At 42.7% G+C, this 20,075-nt stretch overlaps 2 protein-coding genes across 2 annotated transcripts; one reads left to right on the forward strand and one right to left on the reverse strand.

Annotated features, from left to right (window-relative positions):
- The first annotated feature begins 6,296 nt into the window (after nt 1–6,296).
- Nucleotides 6,297–12,386, forward strand: LOC125508365 (uncharacterized). The gene is made up of 11 exons (XM_048673063.2): nt 6,297–6,454; nt 7,070–7,169; nt 8,287–8,445; nt 8,627–8,758; nt 8,829–8,891; nt 9,036–9,125; nt 10,276–10,368; nt 10,464–10,607; nt 11,160–11,267; nt 11,972–12,023; nt 12,110–12,386. Exons 2-11 carry the CDS (start codon nt 7,074–7,076, stop codon nt 12,145–12,147), a joined length of 975 nt encoding a protein of 324 aa, XP_048529020.1. The 5' UTR covers nt 6,297–6,454; nt 7,070–7,073; the 3' UTR covers nt 12,148–12,386.
- Nucleotides 12,387–15,422: 3,036 nt separating this feature from the next.
- LOC125508371 (uncharacterized) lies at nt 15,423–17,037 on the reverse strand. Its single transcript, XM_048673070.2, has 3 exons — nt 16,763–17,037; nt 16,276–16,686; nt 15,423–16,188 (listed from the first exon to the last, which is right to left on the reverse strand). Exons 2-3 carry the CDS (start codon nt 16,585–16,587, stop codon nt 15,634–15,636), a joined length of 867 nt encoding a protein of 288 aa, XP_048529027.2. The 5' UTR covers nt 16,588–16,686; nt 16,763–17,037; the 3' UTR covers nt 15,423–15,633.
- Between the last annotated feature and the right edge of the window lie 3,038 nt (nt 17,038–20,075).

A 20,075-nucleotide genomic window follows, 5' to 3' on the forward strand; every position in this document is an offset into this window, starting at 1 on the left:
AGCACGTCGGTAGAACCAGTCTCGCGTAAGTGTACACGTAATGTCGGTCCGGGCCGCTTCATCCAACAATACCGCCGAACCAAAGTATAACATGCTGGTAGGCAGTATGACTTATATCGCCCACAACTCACTTGTGTTCTACTCGTGCATATTACATCAACACATAAAACCTGGCTCTGATACCACTGTTGGGGAATGTAGTAATTTAAAAAAAAATCCTACGCACACGCAGGATCATGGTGATGCATAGCAACGAGAGGGGAGAGTGTTGTCTACGTACCCTCGTAGACCGTTCGCGGAAGCGTTATATCAACACGGTTGATGTAGTCGTACGTCTTCACGATCCGATCGATCCAAGTACCGAAAGCACGGCACCTCCGAGTTCTGTACACGTTTGGCTCGGTGACGTCCTCGCCTTCTCGATCCAGCAAGAGGGGTGAAGTAGTAGATGAGTTCCGGCAGCACAACGGCGTGGTGTGACAGTGTTGGTGAAGAACAATCTCTGTAGGGCTTCGCCTAAGCACTACGAAAACTATGACAGAGGATAAACTAGAGGGGACGGGGTTGCCGGCACATGGCTTGGTGTTTCTTGATGTGTCTTGGGTGCTAGCCCTGCCCCTCTATTTATATGTTGAGCCTTGGGGGTCGAAACTTGGAGTAAAAGCCTCCACATAGTCGGTTTCACCCGAAAGGCAAGAGTCCTTCTCGGACTCCAGGGCCAGACGCCAGGGTTCCCGGCGTCTGTACCCAGACGCCAGGGGCCCCCGGACTCCGCAAAACTTTCTTTTGTGCTTTACAAAAACCTTGTGGGCTTTCCCCTTTGGCCCAAATAAAGTGTTCTCGTACCCAAACATTTCGGGAAACATCCGGAACCCCTTCTGGTGAATTCCGGAACCCTTCTGGAGTCCAAACTGATAAGACTCGACTAGATGACGAGTCACTGGTCGGTCCAATCCTTCACGGTACTTGCAAAACAACAACAAACAGAGGCAGCGACGGTCACAGAAAATAGATAGCAGACGTAGAGGAAGAATAGGCCTTTGGATCAAGGAAATAGCAAGAAACCAAAGGAATAGACTTGCACCGAAATTAACCCAAAGTTAATCACGACAGCGCAGCAGCAACAAATCCCCGATCAAGGATCACAGAAACTCATAATATTGGCGTCCCCAACCTGGGACTTTTCTCTTATAACTTTTGATAAAATAATCAATCTCTCATAAAAACTCCCGTACACCAGCCGAAGCCAGCCCGTTTTATAGGCATGGTCGTTCCATGGAACTGACTAGGAAACGTAAAACGATTGGATACCGACTCTCTCTCTCCTACTTAAACTAAACAAGATTTACCTAATTAAATATCTAGCCACTTGATCACCTAAGATTAAAAAAACGAACTAGTAAACGTAACTAGTACTATGACTCTACGTAGGAAATATCCATACCACATGTGCACTTTGTTTCCTAATTGACTTGGGATGTCACGATACTTGGATTGGAATTGCACCAATCATTATCCAGCTTGGCGTACGAAAATTCGGTTTCACCTCCTCTGGCTCTACTAACTTAACAGAAAATGTGCCAGACAAATTTATATCATCGAATTTAGCATACGGTGCAACTCCTAGTATTCCTTTTTCATCATTCTTCTCCTGCGCAAACAACACTTTGTTTCCTCGACTCTGCATCGTAGCCAAAAAGCCTCTAGTGGCCACATCATCCCCTCCCTCTTGAAACGAAGCCGTCCTCGGTTTCGTGATAGGTCTGAGAATTTTGTTTGGAACTGAAATAATAGCATCCACCTTGATAGCATTGGCAAACATTGGTTGCAACACATGTTGCTTCCCGTTATTCCAGAATGAATAGGTATTAGACCTCCCGTCATGTGTGGCACCACTATCATATTGCCATGTCCTGCCCAACAGTAACTGACATGCATCCATTGGAAAAATGTCGCATATAACCATATCAGTATAATCGCCAACAGAAAAAAAAATGCGCACCTTGTGGGTAACCTTCAACTTTCCGGTGTGATGCATCCACTCGACACGATGGGGTTGTGGGTGTTTCCACATACGTAATCCTAAAGCATCCACCAATCCCTTGCTGACAACATTTGTGTAGCTTCCACCGTCAATAATCAACTTGCAATTGGTATTGTTAATTTTTCACTCAGACTGAAAAATATTCCAACGTTGCCCCTTATCCTGAATGCGATCCTCCTGCACTCGTTGCACCATTAGTGAAGGATATGACTCAGCAGCTTCAAAACTCGCAACCATATTTTCAGTATCCTTAGATTTTTCATTAGAAGTGTCAGAAACTGCCTCTTCATCACTAGCGGATGCATAGCCATCTCTCGTGAGCAACACTCTTTTCTCATTAGGACATTCACACTTCATATGCCCCCTTCCTCCACACTTGAAACACTCTATGTCACTAGTGCGTCCGGTCGACTGTGAACTAGAATCAACCATCGACAGTCCTGATTTTGAAGCATCATTTTGCATGGAACCATGAGAGCGATTTGATGATGTCGCCCTGGAGCTAGGACCGACATCCTCACTCTTATACTGTGAGCGTCGCCATGTGTTCAAAGTGGTATTGGGAACTGTGTTGACTTGGCGTCGCTTAATCTGTTGTTCCGCACGCACAGCTTGGTGCACAAGATCTTGTATGTTATAGTAGACCACCATCTCAACACGATCCTGCACCTCAATATTTAGCCCATTAAAGAAACGTGCCATGGTCGCCTCCGGATCCTCCGTTGTCCCTATACGTATCATAAGAAATTTCATCTCCTTGTAATACTCATCAACACTCATATTACCTTGAGAGAGCCGCTGCAACTTGTTGTACATATCTCTTTTATAGTGCTCGGGAACAAAACGTCGCCTCATGAATTCTTTCATACCTCGCCAAGTCATCGGGCGATGTCTTGAACGACAAATTTGATTCCACCAAATTAGCGCATAACCGGTGAACTCAATTCCAACAAGTTGAACTTTCTTCTCCTCGCTATAATGATGGGCATCAAAAATTTGATTAACACGCATCTCCCACTCCAAATAGCCTTCTGGTTCGCACTTGCCGGAGAATGAAGGGATTGAAATTTTTATGCGCCCAATTCCATCATCCAAAGGCACACGCACATCTTGACCAACTCGGTCATGCACTCCACCACGAAAGGATGTTTCGGGATGAGGCTCATAGTGTCGTGGTCGTGGCGCGTACCCCGCCTGGTCAACGCCATCATCGAAACCATCATCTCCAGCATGAGGGTGTGCCGCCAAACGGCGATCATGCACGCCGGCATGTTCGTCGCGAGCTGGTGGTGCATAATGCAGTGGAGCAGCCGGAGCAATCTGTGGTGGTGCAGAATTAGTTGCCGGCATATTGATGATGTCTGCCAAACCATCGAACCGAGTGATCAGGACATCTATCTTTTTGCCGAGCGCATCATGACATTGCTTGATGTAGTTGCATGTGTGGTCAAAACCATCCCAAATATTTTGCGGAATATCATCCGCATACACTGGGCGTACTATTTCCTCAGAATCAGCAACAACCTCATCAGCCTTGTTGACTGAGGTTGACATCTTGATCAACAAAGTACCGTGAACAACCTTAGCTCTGATACCACTTGATAAGACTCGACTAGGCGACGAGTCACTGGTCGGTCCAATCCTTCACGATACTTGCAAAACAACAACAAACAGAGGCAGCGACGGTCACAGAAAATAGATAGCAGACGTAGAGAAAGAATAGGCCTTTGGATCAAGGAAATAGCAAGAAACCAAAGGAATAGACTTGCATCGAAATTAACCCAAAGTTAATCACGACAGCACAGCAACAACAAATCCCCGATCAAGGATCGCAGAAACTCATAATATTGGCGTCCCCAACCTGAGACTTTTCTCTTGTAACTTTTGATAAAATAATCAATCTCTCATAAAAACTCCCGTACACCAGCCGAAGCCAGCCCGTTTTATAGGCGTGGTCGTTCCATGGAACCGACTAGGAAACATAAAAACAATTGGATACTGACTCTCTCTCTCCTACTTAAACTAAACAAGATTTACCTAATTAAATATCTGGCCACCTGATCACCTAAGATTAAAAAAACGAACTAGTAAACGTAACTAGTACTATGACTCTACGTAGGAAATATCCATACCACATGTGCACTTTGTTTCCTAATTGACTTGGGATGTCACGATACTTGAACTAGAATTGCACTAATCATTATCCAGCTTGGCGTACGAAAATTCGGTTTCATCTCCTCTGACTCTACTAACTTAAGAAAATGTGCCAGACAAATTTATATCATCGAATTTAGCATACGGTGCAACTCCCAGTATTCCTTTTTCATCATTCTTCTCCTACGCAAACAACATTTTGTTTCCTCGACTCTGCGTCGTAGCCAAAAAGCCTCTAGTGGCCACATCACAAATACTATTATCCCATATATCAATCTTTATCTCCGGACCATTCCGAAGTTCCTCGTCATGTCCGTGATCTTATCCAGAACTCCGAACAACATTCGGTCACCAAAATACATAACTCATAGTACTATATCGTCAACGAACGTTAAGAGTGCGGACCCTACGGGTTCGAGAACTATGTAGACATGACCGAGACACCTCTCTGGTCAATAACCAATAGCGGGACCTGGATGCCCACATTGGCTCCTACATATTCTACGAAGATCTTTATCGGTCAGACCGCATAACAACATACGTTGTTCCCTTTGTCATCGGTATGTTACTTGCTCGAGATTCGATCGTCGGTATCTTAATACATAGTTCAATCTCGTTACCGGCAAGTCTCTTTACTCGTTCTGTAATACATCATCCCGCAACTAACTCATTAGTTGCAATGCTTGCAAGGCTTATAGTGATGTGCATTACCGAGTGGGCCCAGAGATACCTCTCCGACAATCGGAGTAATAAATCCTAATCTCAAAATACGCCAACCCAACAAGTACCTTTGGAGACACCTGTAGAGCACCTTTATAATCACCCAGTTATGTTGTGACGTTTGGTAGCACACAAAGTGTTCATTGTCATAGGAATATGTATAAGTCATGAAGAAAGTAATAGCAGAATACTAAACAATCGAGTGCTAAGCTAACGGAATGGGTCAAGTCAATCACATCATTATCCTAATAATGTGATCCCGTTAATCAAATGACAACTCATGTCAATGGCTAGGAAACATAACCATCTTTGATCAACGAGCTAGTCAAGTAGAGGCATACTAGTGACATTCTGTTTGTCTATATATCCACACAAGTATTATGTTTCCGGTTAATACAATTCTAGCATGAATAATAAACATTTATCATGAATTAAGGAAATAAATAATAACTTTATTATTGCCTTTAGGGCATATTTCCTTCAGTGTCTACTATTGTCGGAGGGTGGTGGAGTCAAATCCAGCAGATCTCGGATAGGGGTTCCAAGCTAGTAGCCTTGACACGATGGTAACAGTGGGCGGTAGGTTTTACCTAGGTTTGGGCTCTCTCGAGGAGATAGTACCCTACATCTTGCTTATGTTTATTGATTAAGGTATAATGTTGAGTACATGTGTTTACCATGAGATTTGTCGTGTAAAATTCTCATCTCTAAAATGTGTTGAGATTATAATGATCTATCGACTTGTCTAACCTCAGTTTGTATAATATACTAAAGGTCTTGGATAACAGAAGTTTCAGTCGCCTACATGGATAAAAAGGAGTCCTCCACAAGTTAGGAATCCTTATCTTGTCTTGTACGTCATGGCTCTTCATAAATCATCATGGACAACACGAAATGGCCCCTTGATGAACCGTCATGGGTTCTCGGCCTGGCCCACCTAGCCGGAACCGATATGGTGAATGACCCCTAATTCAGGACACCATCAGAGGGCGTGTAGAGGCATGTCTTCGGCGGATCTCTTAAGATTTGATCGTAATTGTCTTTGGTGGATCTGTTCGGATCTAGTCTTTATTCGCCTATGTGTGTGTCTTCAGGTAGGATTCTTTCGATCTATACTTCTCTTTATCAGCAACGGTTGTTGTTCTGCTGCGCTGGTCCTATGGAGTCTTAACACGACGACTTTCAGACTGTCTACTGCAATAAGTTTTGTTCGACTCCGACAAGGGAGGGACGATGACGGTGACAGGCCTTCAGCTCTCTTCAGTGTTTGTGTCGCTGCTAGATGGTCTACGGATCTGAACGTAATTTTATTATTTCTGGTGTTTGTTGATAAAAAAAATTCATAGAAAAGAGAGAAAAACTTATTATCATTTCCGTTTGTTTTTTGGCGATTGGTTTGAGACTGGGGTCTTGTTTGTTCTTGCCTTTCCGGTCCCCTCTTCACCTCCGTCGGCCGTCTCCCCTGTTCTCCCGTCCCAAACCTCTTCCCTTCCCACGGAAACGCGGCTGCCACCTCGAAGCCCGACCACCGGGCTGGTAAGGGAGCCCTAGACTCTGCAACTGCATTGCTGTTCGTTTTGCTCTGGTCTTCTCTCTGCTGTAAACAATCGATCCACCCGGATCTTTCTTAGTAAAGATGGATCGCTGTTGAGCCCCGTCAAATAGGGTTTACGCAAGCTGCTGTTGCTGCATCCGCCCTATTTTCCAGTAAGATTTGGGGGCTTCGACTGAACCCACACCACATGCCCCGTGTGAAGTCGCCCCCTGGAATATACAGAGCCATGGAGTAGCATCGCCATAGTCTGGTGGAAGTTAGGGCACCTTCTCCATTAGCGATTCTGCAATCCATTCGTTGTTTCCTTGGGAATTTGAGTTAATCTTGCATAATTTGGTTATTTTAGGTGCTTTTTTGTAGTTTTATGTAGAAACTAGAAAGCGCCATTCGTTTTTCAGAATTTTGAGACATAGGCTATACATTGTTCACATTTTGGGATATAGAGCTATAAATGCCTTTATATGGCATAGATTGAGTATGGTAACCAACAACTGGAAAACAGTTTTGCTTGTGTAATGTATCTTATAATTAGATTTCTACACGATAACATTTTGTGCCTTGGAGGATTGCTTGATTTATTCTTCTTCTTTTGGCAGTCCTATGGAAGAAGGCAGTGACTATTATGTTGTCAAGAAAGGGGACATGGTTGCTGTTTATAAAACTTTAAATGATTGCCAGGCGCAAATTTGCTCTTCGGTATGTGATGCTATATGAAGAATTTTCAGTTAACTTGCTTGCACTTTACCTCTATGCTGATGTATAAGATTCTTATTATGCCATTATCAGAAGTCAGAATTATGTCATAATGTATCAACCCTACTATGACTACTCTCAACATGAAGTTGTTTTAGCAAATGTTCCACTTGTCCTTGCTCCCTCAGTCAAGTCTGTATCCTAAAATCACCATGGTTGCATATGTACGAAGTTTTACTAAACCTTGTTTCTTTTGCCTTCTGGCCTTGGCATGTTCCATACTTAGTGGAAGGGAGATGAACATGTCAGCACAGCTCCTTTTGTAGCTTCTATCAGTGTTTGCTGTTCCATGCCTTAGTGAAGTAGTGAACTACTAACATTGTTCCTTCCAATTTTTCTAATGCTGGTTAACCAGGCTGAGGTTTCAATATTTCTTGATATTTACTTGAAGTTAATTGGTTGGATAGATACATACTGCTAGTCTTATGAACAACAATTAAATCATTATTTGTAGCTAGGTTAGTACGTTACTGTACGGTTGGTTCCGCAGGTGGAGTTTGCTATACATTGAACCTCTTAAGGTTAGCTAATCACAACAATCTTGCAATACCTCAAAATATATTAGCTAAATTTGATATGTTTGATTTGAGAATTATATGCCAATTCATTATGATGCTCAGTTGCTACCAATGTTTGCTTGTATTAGCTAAATTTAATAAGATGTATACCTTTTCATAATATAGCGTATTCATGACTCCGCATAATTCCAGTTGAACCACTACAATATTGCTTTCAATTCCTTGTTATTTTGATGAAATATTGTACTGGTCTGGTTATATACAGTTAACCACAGGATTTATGTTTTAAGCTGGGGAATAGTGTAATAGCAGCCTGTATTTCTGCTACAACTATCCAATACTATATATATTTTGTGTGTTCTTCATGTTTACTATGAAAATAACTTGGAATCTGCAGATAGCAAAACTATAAAATGATCATAGTACATGAACCTCGAAAACAAGGTGGGATGGAAGATGAACCATTCACCAGCTTATCACCATTCCTATATTCTTACGAGCAAAGGCGTTATCTTCTCACATTTTGGTTTTGTTTTTGAAAGGTATCTGGTCCTGCTGCAAGTGCCTACAAGGGTTATTGCTGGAGCAAAGAAAAGGCAGAATACCTCTCTTCACGTGGACTAATCAATGCTTCGTATACAATCAGTGCATCTGAACTTAGGGAAGATTTATTGGGTGCCCTTGTGCCCTGCACTTTCCAGGTAAACTGCTAAAAATTGCACTTGAATTTGTTTTTCATAATCAGATGACATGTTATAATCTGAAAATAGTTACTATGAGGTATGAGGTCAAAGCTTGTATGATGAGCTATTTTCTTGTTTTTGACCTAGTACAGCTGGCATCTTTGATGCATTGAATTATCATATTTTTTTTTCTTTATAGGAGGTAACTGCTACTAGTTCAAACCAACGAGCTCCAAATCTGTCCACCCTCGGCAGTGATATAAGATATCAACCTGGCATCCATAATGATATAAAACATGAGCCTGGGACACAACCTGTGGATCTGAATTATGTAAGTTCTGCTATTGCAAGCAGCCAACCACTCATAATATCATCAATTACGTCATATTGTGTTATTACAGAGTGTCGCTGGATCTGGTCAAGCTCAAGGTTACTCAGTCCAGGAACATGCATTTAGTGGGCAGGTATCTAACATGTCACGACTAAGAATATGCAGCACGCAAATTATGCGCTTCTAGCATATATTTCCCCTTTTCAAATATAATTGCAAGCACTTGTCTAATATGGAAGTATTGATATTTTTTTTATATGATGGGCTTATATTGCAGGAAGCCAAACCAAGGTCCTCCAGTTATTCCTTGCCAAATAACCTTAACCACACTGGAGCTTTTGATGCACAACCTGTCTCAAAACAATATGTAATGTTTGGTCATGTTTGGACTGGTTGCTTATAAGTTTTCCAATCTGTTTGAGATGCTGTAGGAAGTGATCTATGCACTTAAGTTCCGTCTAGTAGGTCGAATATCAAAGAAGCTAAGCCTACATAGTTTCAATTTTGAAATATCTAATATGCTTCAATGGTAAATATTTGTAATTGGTGTTGTTAGACTCACGATGCTGAATTAGATAAGATGTTCATTGGCAGGATAGCGCAATATAGCCTCAGTGTAGAATCAGGATCAAACCAGATTCTACAAAATAAACACTTTAAACATCTGTAGTCAACTATAGAAATTATACTTACAACTTAAATTTTCGAAAATGTAGTGGATGCTAAAGATCATTTATTATTTATACATATTATAATGGATATGAAGAAAAAAAAGGTTTGCCAAAATTATCTCTCGAAATAGGCTTTCGCCCCGCTTTATAAATAAAGCCACCAGCTTGGTTCGCCAAAATTATCATTTGATAAGAAGTAAGATGTTACACTAAAGAGGACATATACAGTCAATGATCCTACAAATTTTTGTGTTACGTAGGATTAGATTGGTCCAATCAATAGGTCTTACAATGTAGGGTTGTATGACTTGAATCAAGATTCTGACTTAGCATCACTATTTTTTTATTTTGCCACAAAATCAACCAAATAGGTCTTCAGTTACGAACCTGTTCTGGCACTAACTCAATTCCATTCATGAACATGTTCTGATTAAAAAGGAAAATTTTATCCAGATGTATTTTTGCATGATCATTTACTGAAAGCTTGTATATTTATAACCTGCTCACATCAGGCCATTAAATTATGAGGTATTTTTCAAGTGTGCTTATTTGTTGTATCTCTTGGCTGCTATACTTTGTTTAGTCAAAGCGGGTGTATTAATATTGTATAATCTATTCAATTAAGACTATCTGCCCATAATAGGTGTTTCAAGTATATTCATTTCCTGCACCTAAAGACTTGCACCTAGCCTTATAACTGTTGCAGCCAAACTATTGAAACAATAGAACTTTGATGGTTGTGTGGTTACCTACTTCTCTTGCACGTAACTTGCCTCAGCTGGCCATCAGCGCATGCTATATTTTCATGTTGAATTTATACAAGTTCTGCACTTTTCTGGTCATCAGATGGTATGTGTGGTTCACTTTGATGGTGCTTCAAAAGGAAACCCAGGAAAATCAGGTGCTGGAGCTGTACTTATGACTGAAGACGGGAGAGTGGTACAGTAAATATTTAATGTACTTCAGAGTTTATCCTTTGCAGTTTTGGTCTGTCGATCTATCCCTTGACTTCATGTCCTGACATATCCTTGAAGATATCTCGACTTCGTGAGGGTCTTGGTGTTGCTACCAATAATGTTGCTGAGTACCGGGGCCTTATCTTAGGACTGAAATATGCTATCAGGCTTGGATTCAAGAGAATCAAAGTATATGGTGACTCTCAACTAGTCTGTTATCAGGTACATGCTTATGAGCTTCTTTTTTATCAGTGATCAAGTTGCCCACATTTTATGGTTGTCTGGCAACTCTGCATTTTCATGCTATAATCTAAATCACAAGTCATGCGGCTAACTGAAACAGTAAGAGAACAACTGGAAAAAGAGAGCGAAAGTCATACAAATCTTAGTTTTACTTGTGCATTATTCTACAGGCAACTAGGAATCAATATTCCCATATTTAATGCTATGTAGGAAAACATTAATCAGAAACACTCAGGATGTCTGTAGCATTTTTCTTATTTTTGTAGCACTTCGTTTACTCTGAAACCTTCAACGTGCATATCAGCACCTTAAAACCTGGAACTGTTCTTGTAACCATCGTGCATTTTCTTTGAGAACTTCACTGCACAACTATTGAAAGTGTAAACTAGAGCAAAGGAGGATAAACAGGACAAACGTCATTTTACAAACGATGTTAAAAATTTCTATCGAAATCATGGGGCAAAGAAAGATGATGTGGAGACTAGAAAAGATATTTTTTCTTTTGACAGCCTTCTCATATCTCTTAAACAGGTGAAAGGTACGTGGCAAGCAAAGAAAGAGAACATGATGGAACTGTGCAAAGAAGTGAGAAAACTTCAAGAGAACTTCATCTCATTTGAGGTCCACCATGTGCGACGGGTACTGTACATTCTATTCCTCTCGGTATATTGGTGTCCTAATAATTCCAACGTGCTGTTGGTTTGGTAATTTGACATACAGGCATGCATAGTGAGGCCACATTATTTTCTTCGCACTTCCTAAAGAGGAACCTTAGCACTTGATGTTAAGTCATGGGCACTTATTGGCACTGGTAACTGTGCGTTTGAGAAAGATTGTGTTGTTAGCGTTAGACTTGCAGGCAAGGGTTGCGTGACAAAGGGTGCCTTGGAGAGGCATTCTTTCTTCTATTACCTGTCAAGATGAAATTGCTGATACTCTTTGCGGGGAAATATAAAGTAAAATGCAAGTACTAGTTTACTCCTATTTGATTCATAGTCACATACAGCGGATTGTGGGCACCTCCTAAACTTCTGAATGAACCAAAACCAGTACATTATTTTCTCTTTGGTTTTGCATCCACACCAATGCATCATCCTGTTCTTATACTTTCCATGTGGAAGAGCAAATTCAATTTACAGCATAACAGTGCCTTGACAATGCAAGATAATACTCCCTCCGTCCGAAAATAAGTGTCTCAACTTTAGTAAGTTAGTACAAAGTTGAGACACTTATTTTGGGACAGAGGGAGTATGTTTTATGCTTCCTGTACTGCATTTTGTGTGTCTGCTTCAGACAGCAATATGTTTGGCTTTGCTGATCTCTGTCCATTTTCTGAATGCAAGGAATGGAACTCTGAGGCGGATCGCCAGGCAAACATAGCCATCACCCTCGCAAGTACGATATGTTCACCCCATATTTTCTTCGCATTTCATGTGCTTAATCATTTAACCTTGACGGCTTGAACAAACTACGCACCACAGGCGGCGCGGTTTCTGAGGAGCGTGGCGACGGCTTCTGAGCTTGTGACAGTAGCCTTGTCCGACTATAACAAGTCTATGTATTTAGTTAACAGTAGTCTTACCCTAAAAAGAAGTTAACGGTAGTCTGTGTTGGAGTGGTTATCTGTGTCCATTTTCTTGTATTTAAACTTGGTTCTCTGTCTCCAGTTGAATGTGATGCACTGTCCTTCTCCTTGTTGCTTATTACTGGTTGAGCCTCTTTTGGACAATCAGGTAGCTTTCTTGCCGTAAACTTCCATTCGATGGCCTTTAATTTTGGTTTGCTTTGTTTGCCTCTTCACAATTATTTTGGCAGAAACAGTAGTATTCCCCTCCACAAATATGAATATAAGATGTTCTAACTTTTATTTCTGATTGGAGGTATATAGACACGTTTAGTGTTTTTGTTCATTCATTTTAGTCCGTATTGAAATATTCAAAACATTTTATGTTTGTGAACAGAGGGAGTATGTTTCTGACCAAGCAAAACAATTTAATGACAGCTTTGCGATTTACTCCCTCCGTTCCTAAATACAAGCTTGTAAGCTTGTATTTAGGAACGGAGGGAGTACAATGTAGAGAGATTGTTTGATAAAGTGTTACAGGGAGTACACAGAGGCAGGGGGGTAAAGAGGGGGGGGGGGGGGGGGGGGTGGCTGGTTAATTTTTAAAGTCACCCAGGAGCCTGATACGGTGAAAAAATGATTATTCATGGCCGAGTGAAAACACTAGCTTGTGACATTTTTCTTCTTACATAAAAAAGTTTCTTCTACATGTATACAAGACGATAATATATGAATGAACTCACTCATTTCATGTATTGATCTTGTTTTTAGTCAAACATATTTAAGATTAATCAATTGATGGAATAAAATATCTTTTTTCCCTACGGCAATATCTTATGTCTCCGGCTCGAAGGATCCTTTGCCCACAAGAAAAGATCCAACCTTTTCTCCTCCTGCAACATCAGTGTAGGAATAATGTCTCCCACGACCGATTCCTATCCCCATGATGCGTCTATCGTTGTCGGAGGGTGTTTTGAGTTGTATCTATGTTGGATCTGATTTTGTTTGTGTGTTTACATGTTTTATTTTTCTATCTATAACTCTCTTCATCGGCGATGGTTGTTGCCATAGTCCATTGATCCTGCGTGTTCTTAGCACGATGACTTCTCGTCTGTCTATTACAATAAGGTTTCTCCAGTGTTTCTAGTAGTTGCTAGGTGGTCCATGGGCCTCTTTGTAATTTTTATTAACTCATGTGTTCTTTATACTACCGTGGTTGATTATAGATCGGAAGTTTCTATCGAAAAAATAAAATAAAATAACAATATTTGTGACACCAAATTAATATCATGAGATCATGACATCTGTTTTCATAATATATTCATTTAGTATTGTACTTTTTTTTTCTTCATATTGTTACTATTAACTCGGCCCAACTTAAGACAAGATTAAGTGAGCCTTGTATACATGGAAAGAGGGAGCACTGTTTACAGAACCTCAGATTATTTTTGTACCTGTAAATATATTTTTCTTTCTAATTTAGGGTCTATTTGGATTGGATTTTCATGAGAATTTTGGTGGATTTGATTTCTAAGTAGCACCTTTTTCCTATGAAAGCCCTTGGGGTCATAATATTGGGTTTACCAAATTCCTCTATCATCCGCTCATATGTCCCCCATTCCATATGAATCTCAACATGAGCTCAAATTTCATTTTTCCTCTAATAAGTCCATGAGGGGTTTTGGAATCTCAATGTAATTTTTATTATGTTCGACATGCTTTGTACTTCCGCTGAACTTTGATAATAAACCTGGATCGTTTTCGCAAAAAATAGTCTAATGAACTTTCACTCTTTCCTCAATCCTCCAAACTTCTTGTATTTGTTTCATGTGCACCAACCAAGGACACATAATGCAGATTTTCTCTGTTCTAGAATCATACAGGACTAGAAGGGGTTGGGCGCGCTTTACTACGCCGTTGGTGTTGTTGGTTTTGTTAAAAAAAATTAACCACTTTGTTTCAAAATATAAGGTGTATTACTTTTTGAAAAGTCAAACCTTTTAGTTTGATCAAATTTGTAGAGAAATGTATCAAAATCCATAATTTCAGATCGGTATGATTAGATTCATCATGAAATGAATTTTCGTACTTTTTTGTTTAATAGTTCGTTAAAAAATAATATTATGGATGTCGATATGTTTGTTGTGAACTTGGTCAAAGTTAAAGAAATTTGACTTCTCAAAAAACTAATACCCCTTATAGTTTGGGACTGATGGAATATTTAGTTTCATGGATAGGGGAGATGATGGAGTGTGTTTAATTTTTATTTATAATGCGATGATTTGGTTGAACTTTCGTGATTGATTCTATGTTATCCACTAACCAACCTATATTTATGTGGGGAAATTTCTACGTCATTGACTGCATGAACTATATTGGTGCTACAGTATCACATGGTTTTTCCTGGATGGTGGGAGGATGCGCGGGATTGACATGTTTTTATAGGCCAGTTGCTGCTGATTGATTTGAAAAAATCGTTGGCCCGGTCAAAATTGTAAATCAAATCCAAAATTGAATGTCTCAATTGAATGAAAGGGCTTCAAAATTAGAGAACATAGTGAATTAAAAAAAAACTGAATGAGAGAGTTTGAGAAATTGTTGACCCCGTCAAAATCGGGTGACCCAATTCTAAATTGAATACCTCAATTAATTGTGAGGCCTTAAAAATTAGGAACCATAGTGTATAGTAGTATAAAAGAATTGAATGGGAAAACTTTGAGAAATTGTTGACCCGGTGAAAATCGGGTAACCCAATTCTAATTGAAGACCTCTATTGAATGTGGGCTCTTTAAATCTAGGGAACATAGTGTTATAGAGGATGCAGTGTATAATATAAAAGAATTGGATTTTTTTTTGAGAAATTGTTGACCCAGTTAAAATCAGATGATCCAATTCTAATTGGAGACCTTAATTAAATGTGGCTGCATAGTGTTATAGATGATTTCATGGTACTGTGAAGCACTCTTATATTTATTTACGGAGGGAGTACATGCTATCTCAATGCTGTATTTTTTTTTCCTTTCATATGCAATGTATGTCTTAAAATTCCTCGATCGGAACTGTTTATCCCTGGAACTCAAAGGCCACAAAGGTATTTATCTAAACGTGAAGTTTGAGATTGGGCTCAAACCATCAGCGCTATAACAAGAAGCACTAAAGGTGTAAAGCACATCATGCATCTCATGTCTACTTAATTGCAACAGAAACACATAAATAATGTGAAGCGTAAGTTGACAAAGATCAAGCAAGTTCCTGCTTATTGGAACATTGACCATAAAAGCCAAGAACCACCAAAAACTGGATGTCCTTTACCACCAAAACCAAGGTACTCCTACTACTTATTCTAAATCATTTTGTGCTAATGAAGTGTAGATAGAGCAGTAGGTCTTTAAACCCAAAACATAAATAAATCTCCAAACGGCAGAAACCACTGTCAACACTTCACTTGTCCGGCGGCAGTGGATGAGGAGCCCCGGCAGGGCGCATATGGGCGACGCGGCTGTGCCTGTTGGAGTGCAGCTCCGGCGAGAAGGTGGGGCTGCGCAGCGGCCGGTACTCCGGCACCAGGCGGCCGGCCCTGTACCGCACGCCGCACGCATTGCACAGCGTCTTGCGGCCCTCCGGTCCCTCGCGCCATTGCGGCGTCTCCGCCATCCCACAGTGCCGGCACAGCCGCTGCCCCAGGTCAGAAAGCGCCGGCGACACCACCCCCTCCGTCCGAGGCGCCACCACCGATGGCTTCGGCTCCACTGTCTCCACCGCCGGGACGTTCTTGTTCAACAGCCACTCCCGCTCCTGCTCCGCAGCCGCCCCCTCGCGCCATCGCGGCTTCTTCATCTTCCCGCAGTGCTGGCACCACCGCTGCTCCGGCTCAGCCGCTGTCGGAGGCCACGCCAAAGTCCGTCGCTGGCGCACCACCCTCTTCGTCTGAGACCCCACCTCCGACGGCTCCGCCTCCATAGTCTCCAACGCCTCGCCGCCGCCAACCTCCAGTCCCTGCAAGAGCCAAACATTACCTCCATTTCCCTTACCAAGCAACCCCAATTCCCTGACCAAAAGGAACAGCGTGCGGAAAACGCGTACCTCCTGATGAGAGGGTGCATACTCCGGGCGTTCCCTCTTGTACCGCACGCCACACGCGTTGCACAACGTGCGGCAGCCCGCTGCCCCCCTGTGCCACTGCGGCGTCTTCGTCGTCCCGCAGTGCCTGCACCGCCGCTGCCCCGGCCTAGCCGACATCGCCCCGCGCCGCCGGCGCACCACCTTCCTCCGAGACCCCATCACCGCTGGTTCCTGCTCCATCTCCTCCACCGTCGGGAATGCGTCCTTGTTGGGCAGCGACTCGAGCTCCTCCTGGGCCCGACGGGCCCCCATCACCGCTAGCTCCAGGTCCATCTCCTCCACTGCCGGGAACGCGTCCTTGTTGGACAGCCACTCGAGCTCCTCCTCCGCCCCCTCGCCGCCTCCGCAAGCCGCCACCTCCAGCCCCTGCAACTGCAAGCACCAACCTTCATCGCCGATTCCGTACGACGAGACCCCCCAAAAAGCCTCACCGAAAGGAAAAACCTACCAACTGGTCAAAGAAGGACTGGAGGTCGCCGCCGCTACAAAGGAGATCGTCAACGACCGCCTCGCCGTGGAGCCCGTCCGCCGTCGCAATCGCCGCCGCCTGCTTCTTTAGCCCGAGAGGAGAACGCGAAAGGGTTTGGGGAAACTTCTGTGCTTGGTGGGCTTCTAGGAGAAGGTAAGTCGGTGAGGCGACCCACACACAGCATTCACATGGGTGGGCTAAGGGGCTTCTTTTGAAGTTCGCTGGCGGGAGTGGGTTTATGATTTTTACCTTTTCTTTTCGTTGGACGCGCGAGTTTGGAATTTGGAGATGGCCACCGTAAAAACGAATGAAGCGGACAAGACATCACTTTTTGTTTTTTTAACAAGAAAACAGTAGGAAAAAAACCTACTGCAAAGTTTTAAACTCACCTCTCCACAAATAAAAAATAAAAAAAATTACATCACCAGCCTAGAGCTGCAATTTGTTGTTTTCCATTTGTATTTTGCATTTTGTTAACCTGTGATGGCTTGAGGCGAAGATAGGGCGTCACTGATCTGACTCCCTACAGCCGTCAGATGCCTCCCCGACGTGGCTATAAGATCCCCTTGTGTCTTTCCTCTTCCGGCAAACAAACTCGTTTGCCTCTCATCTCGCAACAATTGTCGTAATGTCGTCACTCGTTGCCCCCGCGACATTCCATCGCCTCTCGCTTGTAGCACGGTGGCGCTGCTCACCGGTTGCAGCACCGGTGCCCACTAGTCCGCCCTATGCACCAAATCGTACAGGCAGACCTAGCAAAAAATCGTCTCGTTGGTCCCCAACATTCATCACCGGCGCAACCCTACCATAAGTCGTCGTTGTAGCCGGTTGCAGCAATGGCGGGTGACGGGTCCAACATGTGTCGCAGTACATGGCACAAAACGTTGTGTGCATCGTTGGCTCAACCCCTTGCAACATTTTCTATCGCCAGTCCGTGTTGAAGCTTTTTCCATCTATGGTTGAAGCTCTTCGTCTCAATGGTTGCATCTTTTCTGGTTGGGCAGTGTCCAGTTGAAACTTTCTATATCGCGAGTTGAAGCCTTTTCCATATACGGTTGAAGCTTCTCATGTCAATGGTTGCAACTTCGGTTGTGCAGTGGCCAATTGAAGCTTTCTATATCACTAGTTGAAACTTTTTCCATGTATGGTTGAAGCTTTCATGTCAATTGGTGCAATTTGTTTTGGTTGTGAAGTGGTCAATTGAAGCTTTCTATATGGTTGGTGAAGCTTTTCCATCTATGGATGAAGCTTTTCATGTCAACGGCTACAACACTGGTATGCAGCTGTTCTAACATTCGCCTCCAGTGGTTGTGCGTCGCTGGTCATCAGCACAAGGAATCTACAGTCCCAACATGTCAAGTCTTCGTTCCAGGACCCTCCATCACTGTTCCAGCATGTGCCCTTGGTGTCATCGCAACTCGTGTGTGCCAGAGGCGAGTGTTGCATGAGAGGGAGAGGAAAAAGGAGGTGCTGATCGTGGCTATTTTCTCCGCCCTACGATGGCTTGTCCTAGCAGCACGCAACAACAACGCCGCCCAGCTTGCCGCGACGTGTCACGATGATGAGGGAAGAGAAGTGGAGTGTTTCCCAGCAAGCAACGTGTCATGTAAAAGGTAGAAGAAAGGAGAGGTCCATGTGGATAAGATACAAGAGGCGAGGGAGGAGTATAATGCAAAAACAAAGAATAAAAAAGAGAGCGCATGATCTGGTGGCATCTGACGTCGCGCGTGAGACCAGCAGAAACTTTGGTCGGTCACCCGAAAGGATAATTTATCAAATTGATACCAAGTCATTAGATAACAAACGCACCACTAGGCACTAGACGACCGGCAAAATGCATGGAGCAGTCGCATACAAGTCGCCCGATGCATCGCTCCTTGATGTCGGATCGGGATGTCGCTTCCCCCACCTCGCACGCGTCCTCCACACTCCTCGCTCTCGAAGAAAGGAGCATGATTTTCTTGTGCTCCATGTCTCCTGCCTGCCTCCCTGGCCCATGTCTCCAGGACACCTCCCGGCACGAATGACGATCGCGACAGCTCAGCCATGGCTGCTTGCAGCTCCTGGGTGCGATGGTTGCAACACCACCTCTGGAGTTGCGTGCGACACCTTTGCCACCCCCAGCAGCGCACCTTGCTGTTTGTAGCATCAACCATCCACGGTAGCTATAGAAGACAGTTGCAACATCAGTCCACCCCGTTGCAGCACTCTACGCCGCCGTTGAAGCTTCCTGCATCGCTGGTTCCAGCATCTTGCCGCGCCAGTTTTAGCACCACTCACCTCTGGTCGTAGCGTCGCCCGTCTCCAGTCATAACACGACTCGCCAGTTGCTACTTGTGGAATGTGTTGGGATTTCCCTGAAGAGGAAGGGTGAAGTAATATATTAGCAAAAAGTATTTCCTCAGTAAAGAACCAAGGTTTATCGAACTAGTAGGAGAATTATCCAAATGACCTAGCAGTACCTACACAGACAAGGGCAAATACTTGCACCCAACGCGGGCAAGAGGGTTGTCAATCCCCTTGTACTCGTTAATTGCAAGGGTCAAAATATGATAGTAGGAGACATATAAATTACAAAGTAAAATAAAAGTAAATAAATTGCAGCAGGGTATTTAGGGTTTTAGTAATATGATTTAAATGGATCCGGGGGCCATAGCTTTCACTAGAGGCATCTCTCTCATAAGCATAACAATATAGTGGATGAACAAATTACTGTTGGGCAATTGATAGAATAGCGCATAGTTATGATGTTATTCTTGTCATGATTAGTACATAGGCATTACGCCCGTGACAAGTAGGCCGTGACATCCATCTACATCTACTACTATTACTCCACTTCGAGAGCGCTTCTATGCTTGCCTCTCCAGATATTAAGTTCATGAAAAATAGAGTAATGCATTAAGTATGATGACATAATATAGACAAAATAAGATCAACTAATATGATCGAAGCCCATCGTTACATCCTTAGTAGCAACAATACAAATACGTGCCTTGCTACCCCTTCTGCCATGAGGTGAGGACACCACAAGATTAAATCTACTAAGATGCACCACTTCCAATGAAGATCTAATCATTAACTTGGCCAAAGATAACTCATAAATTGGAAAACATTACATAGCTATAACAACCACACATAATAAAGTTCATAATACAACTATATTACTTTCAATGAATAAGATGATCATAAACCCACAATTCATCGAATCCCAACAAACACACGCATAAAAGGATTACATCATATCGATCTTCGAAGAGAGAACATTGCATTGAAGATCATAACTAGAGAGAGA

Source organism: Triticum urartu, chromosome 1A (assembly GCF_056163025.1).
Source record: "Triticum urartu cultivar PI428250 chromosome 1A, HENAU_Tu73, whole genome shotgun sequence".
NCBI lineage: Eukaryota > Viridiplantae > Streptophyta > Magnoliopsida > Poales > Poaceae > Triticum > Triticum urartu.

Coding starts and splice junctions, on each gene's coding strand:
- LOC125508365 (XM_048673063.2), top strand. CDS start 7,074: ATGGAAGAAGGCAGTGACTATTATGTTGTCAAGAAAGGGGACATGGTT. Junction 8,446..8,626: donor TTGTGCCCTGCACTTTCCAG/GTAAACTGCTAA, acceptor TTTTCTTTATAG/GAGGTAACTGCTACTAGTTC. Junction 10,608..11,159: donor CTCAACTAGTCTGTTATCAG/GTACATGCTTAT, acceptor TCTCTTAAACAG/GTGAAAGGTACGTGGCAAGC.
- LOC125508371 (XM_048673070.2), bottom strand. CDS start 16,587: ATGGACCTGGAGCTAGCGGTGATGGGGGCCCGTCGGGCCCAGGAGGAG. Junction 16,189..16,275: donor ATGCACCCTCTCATCAGGAG/GTACGCGTTTTC, acceptor TGGCTCTTGCAG/GGACTGGAGGTTGGCGGCGG.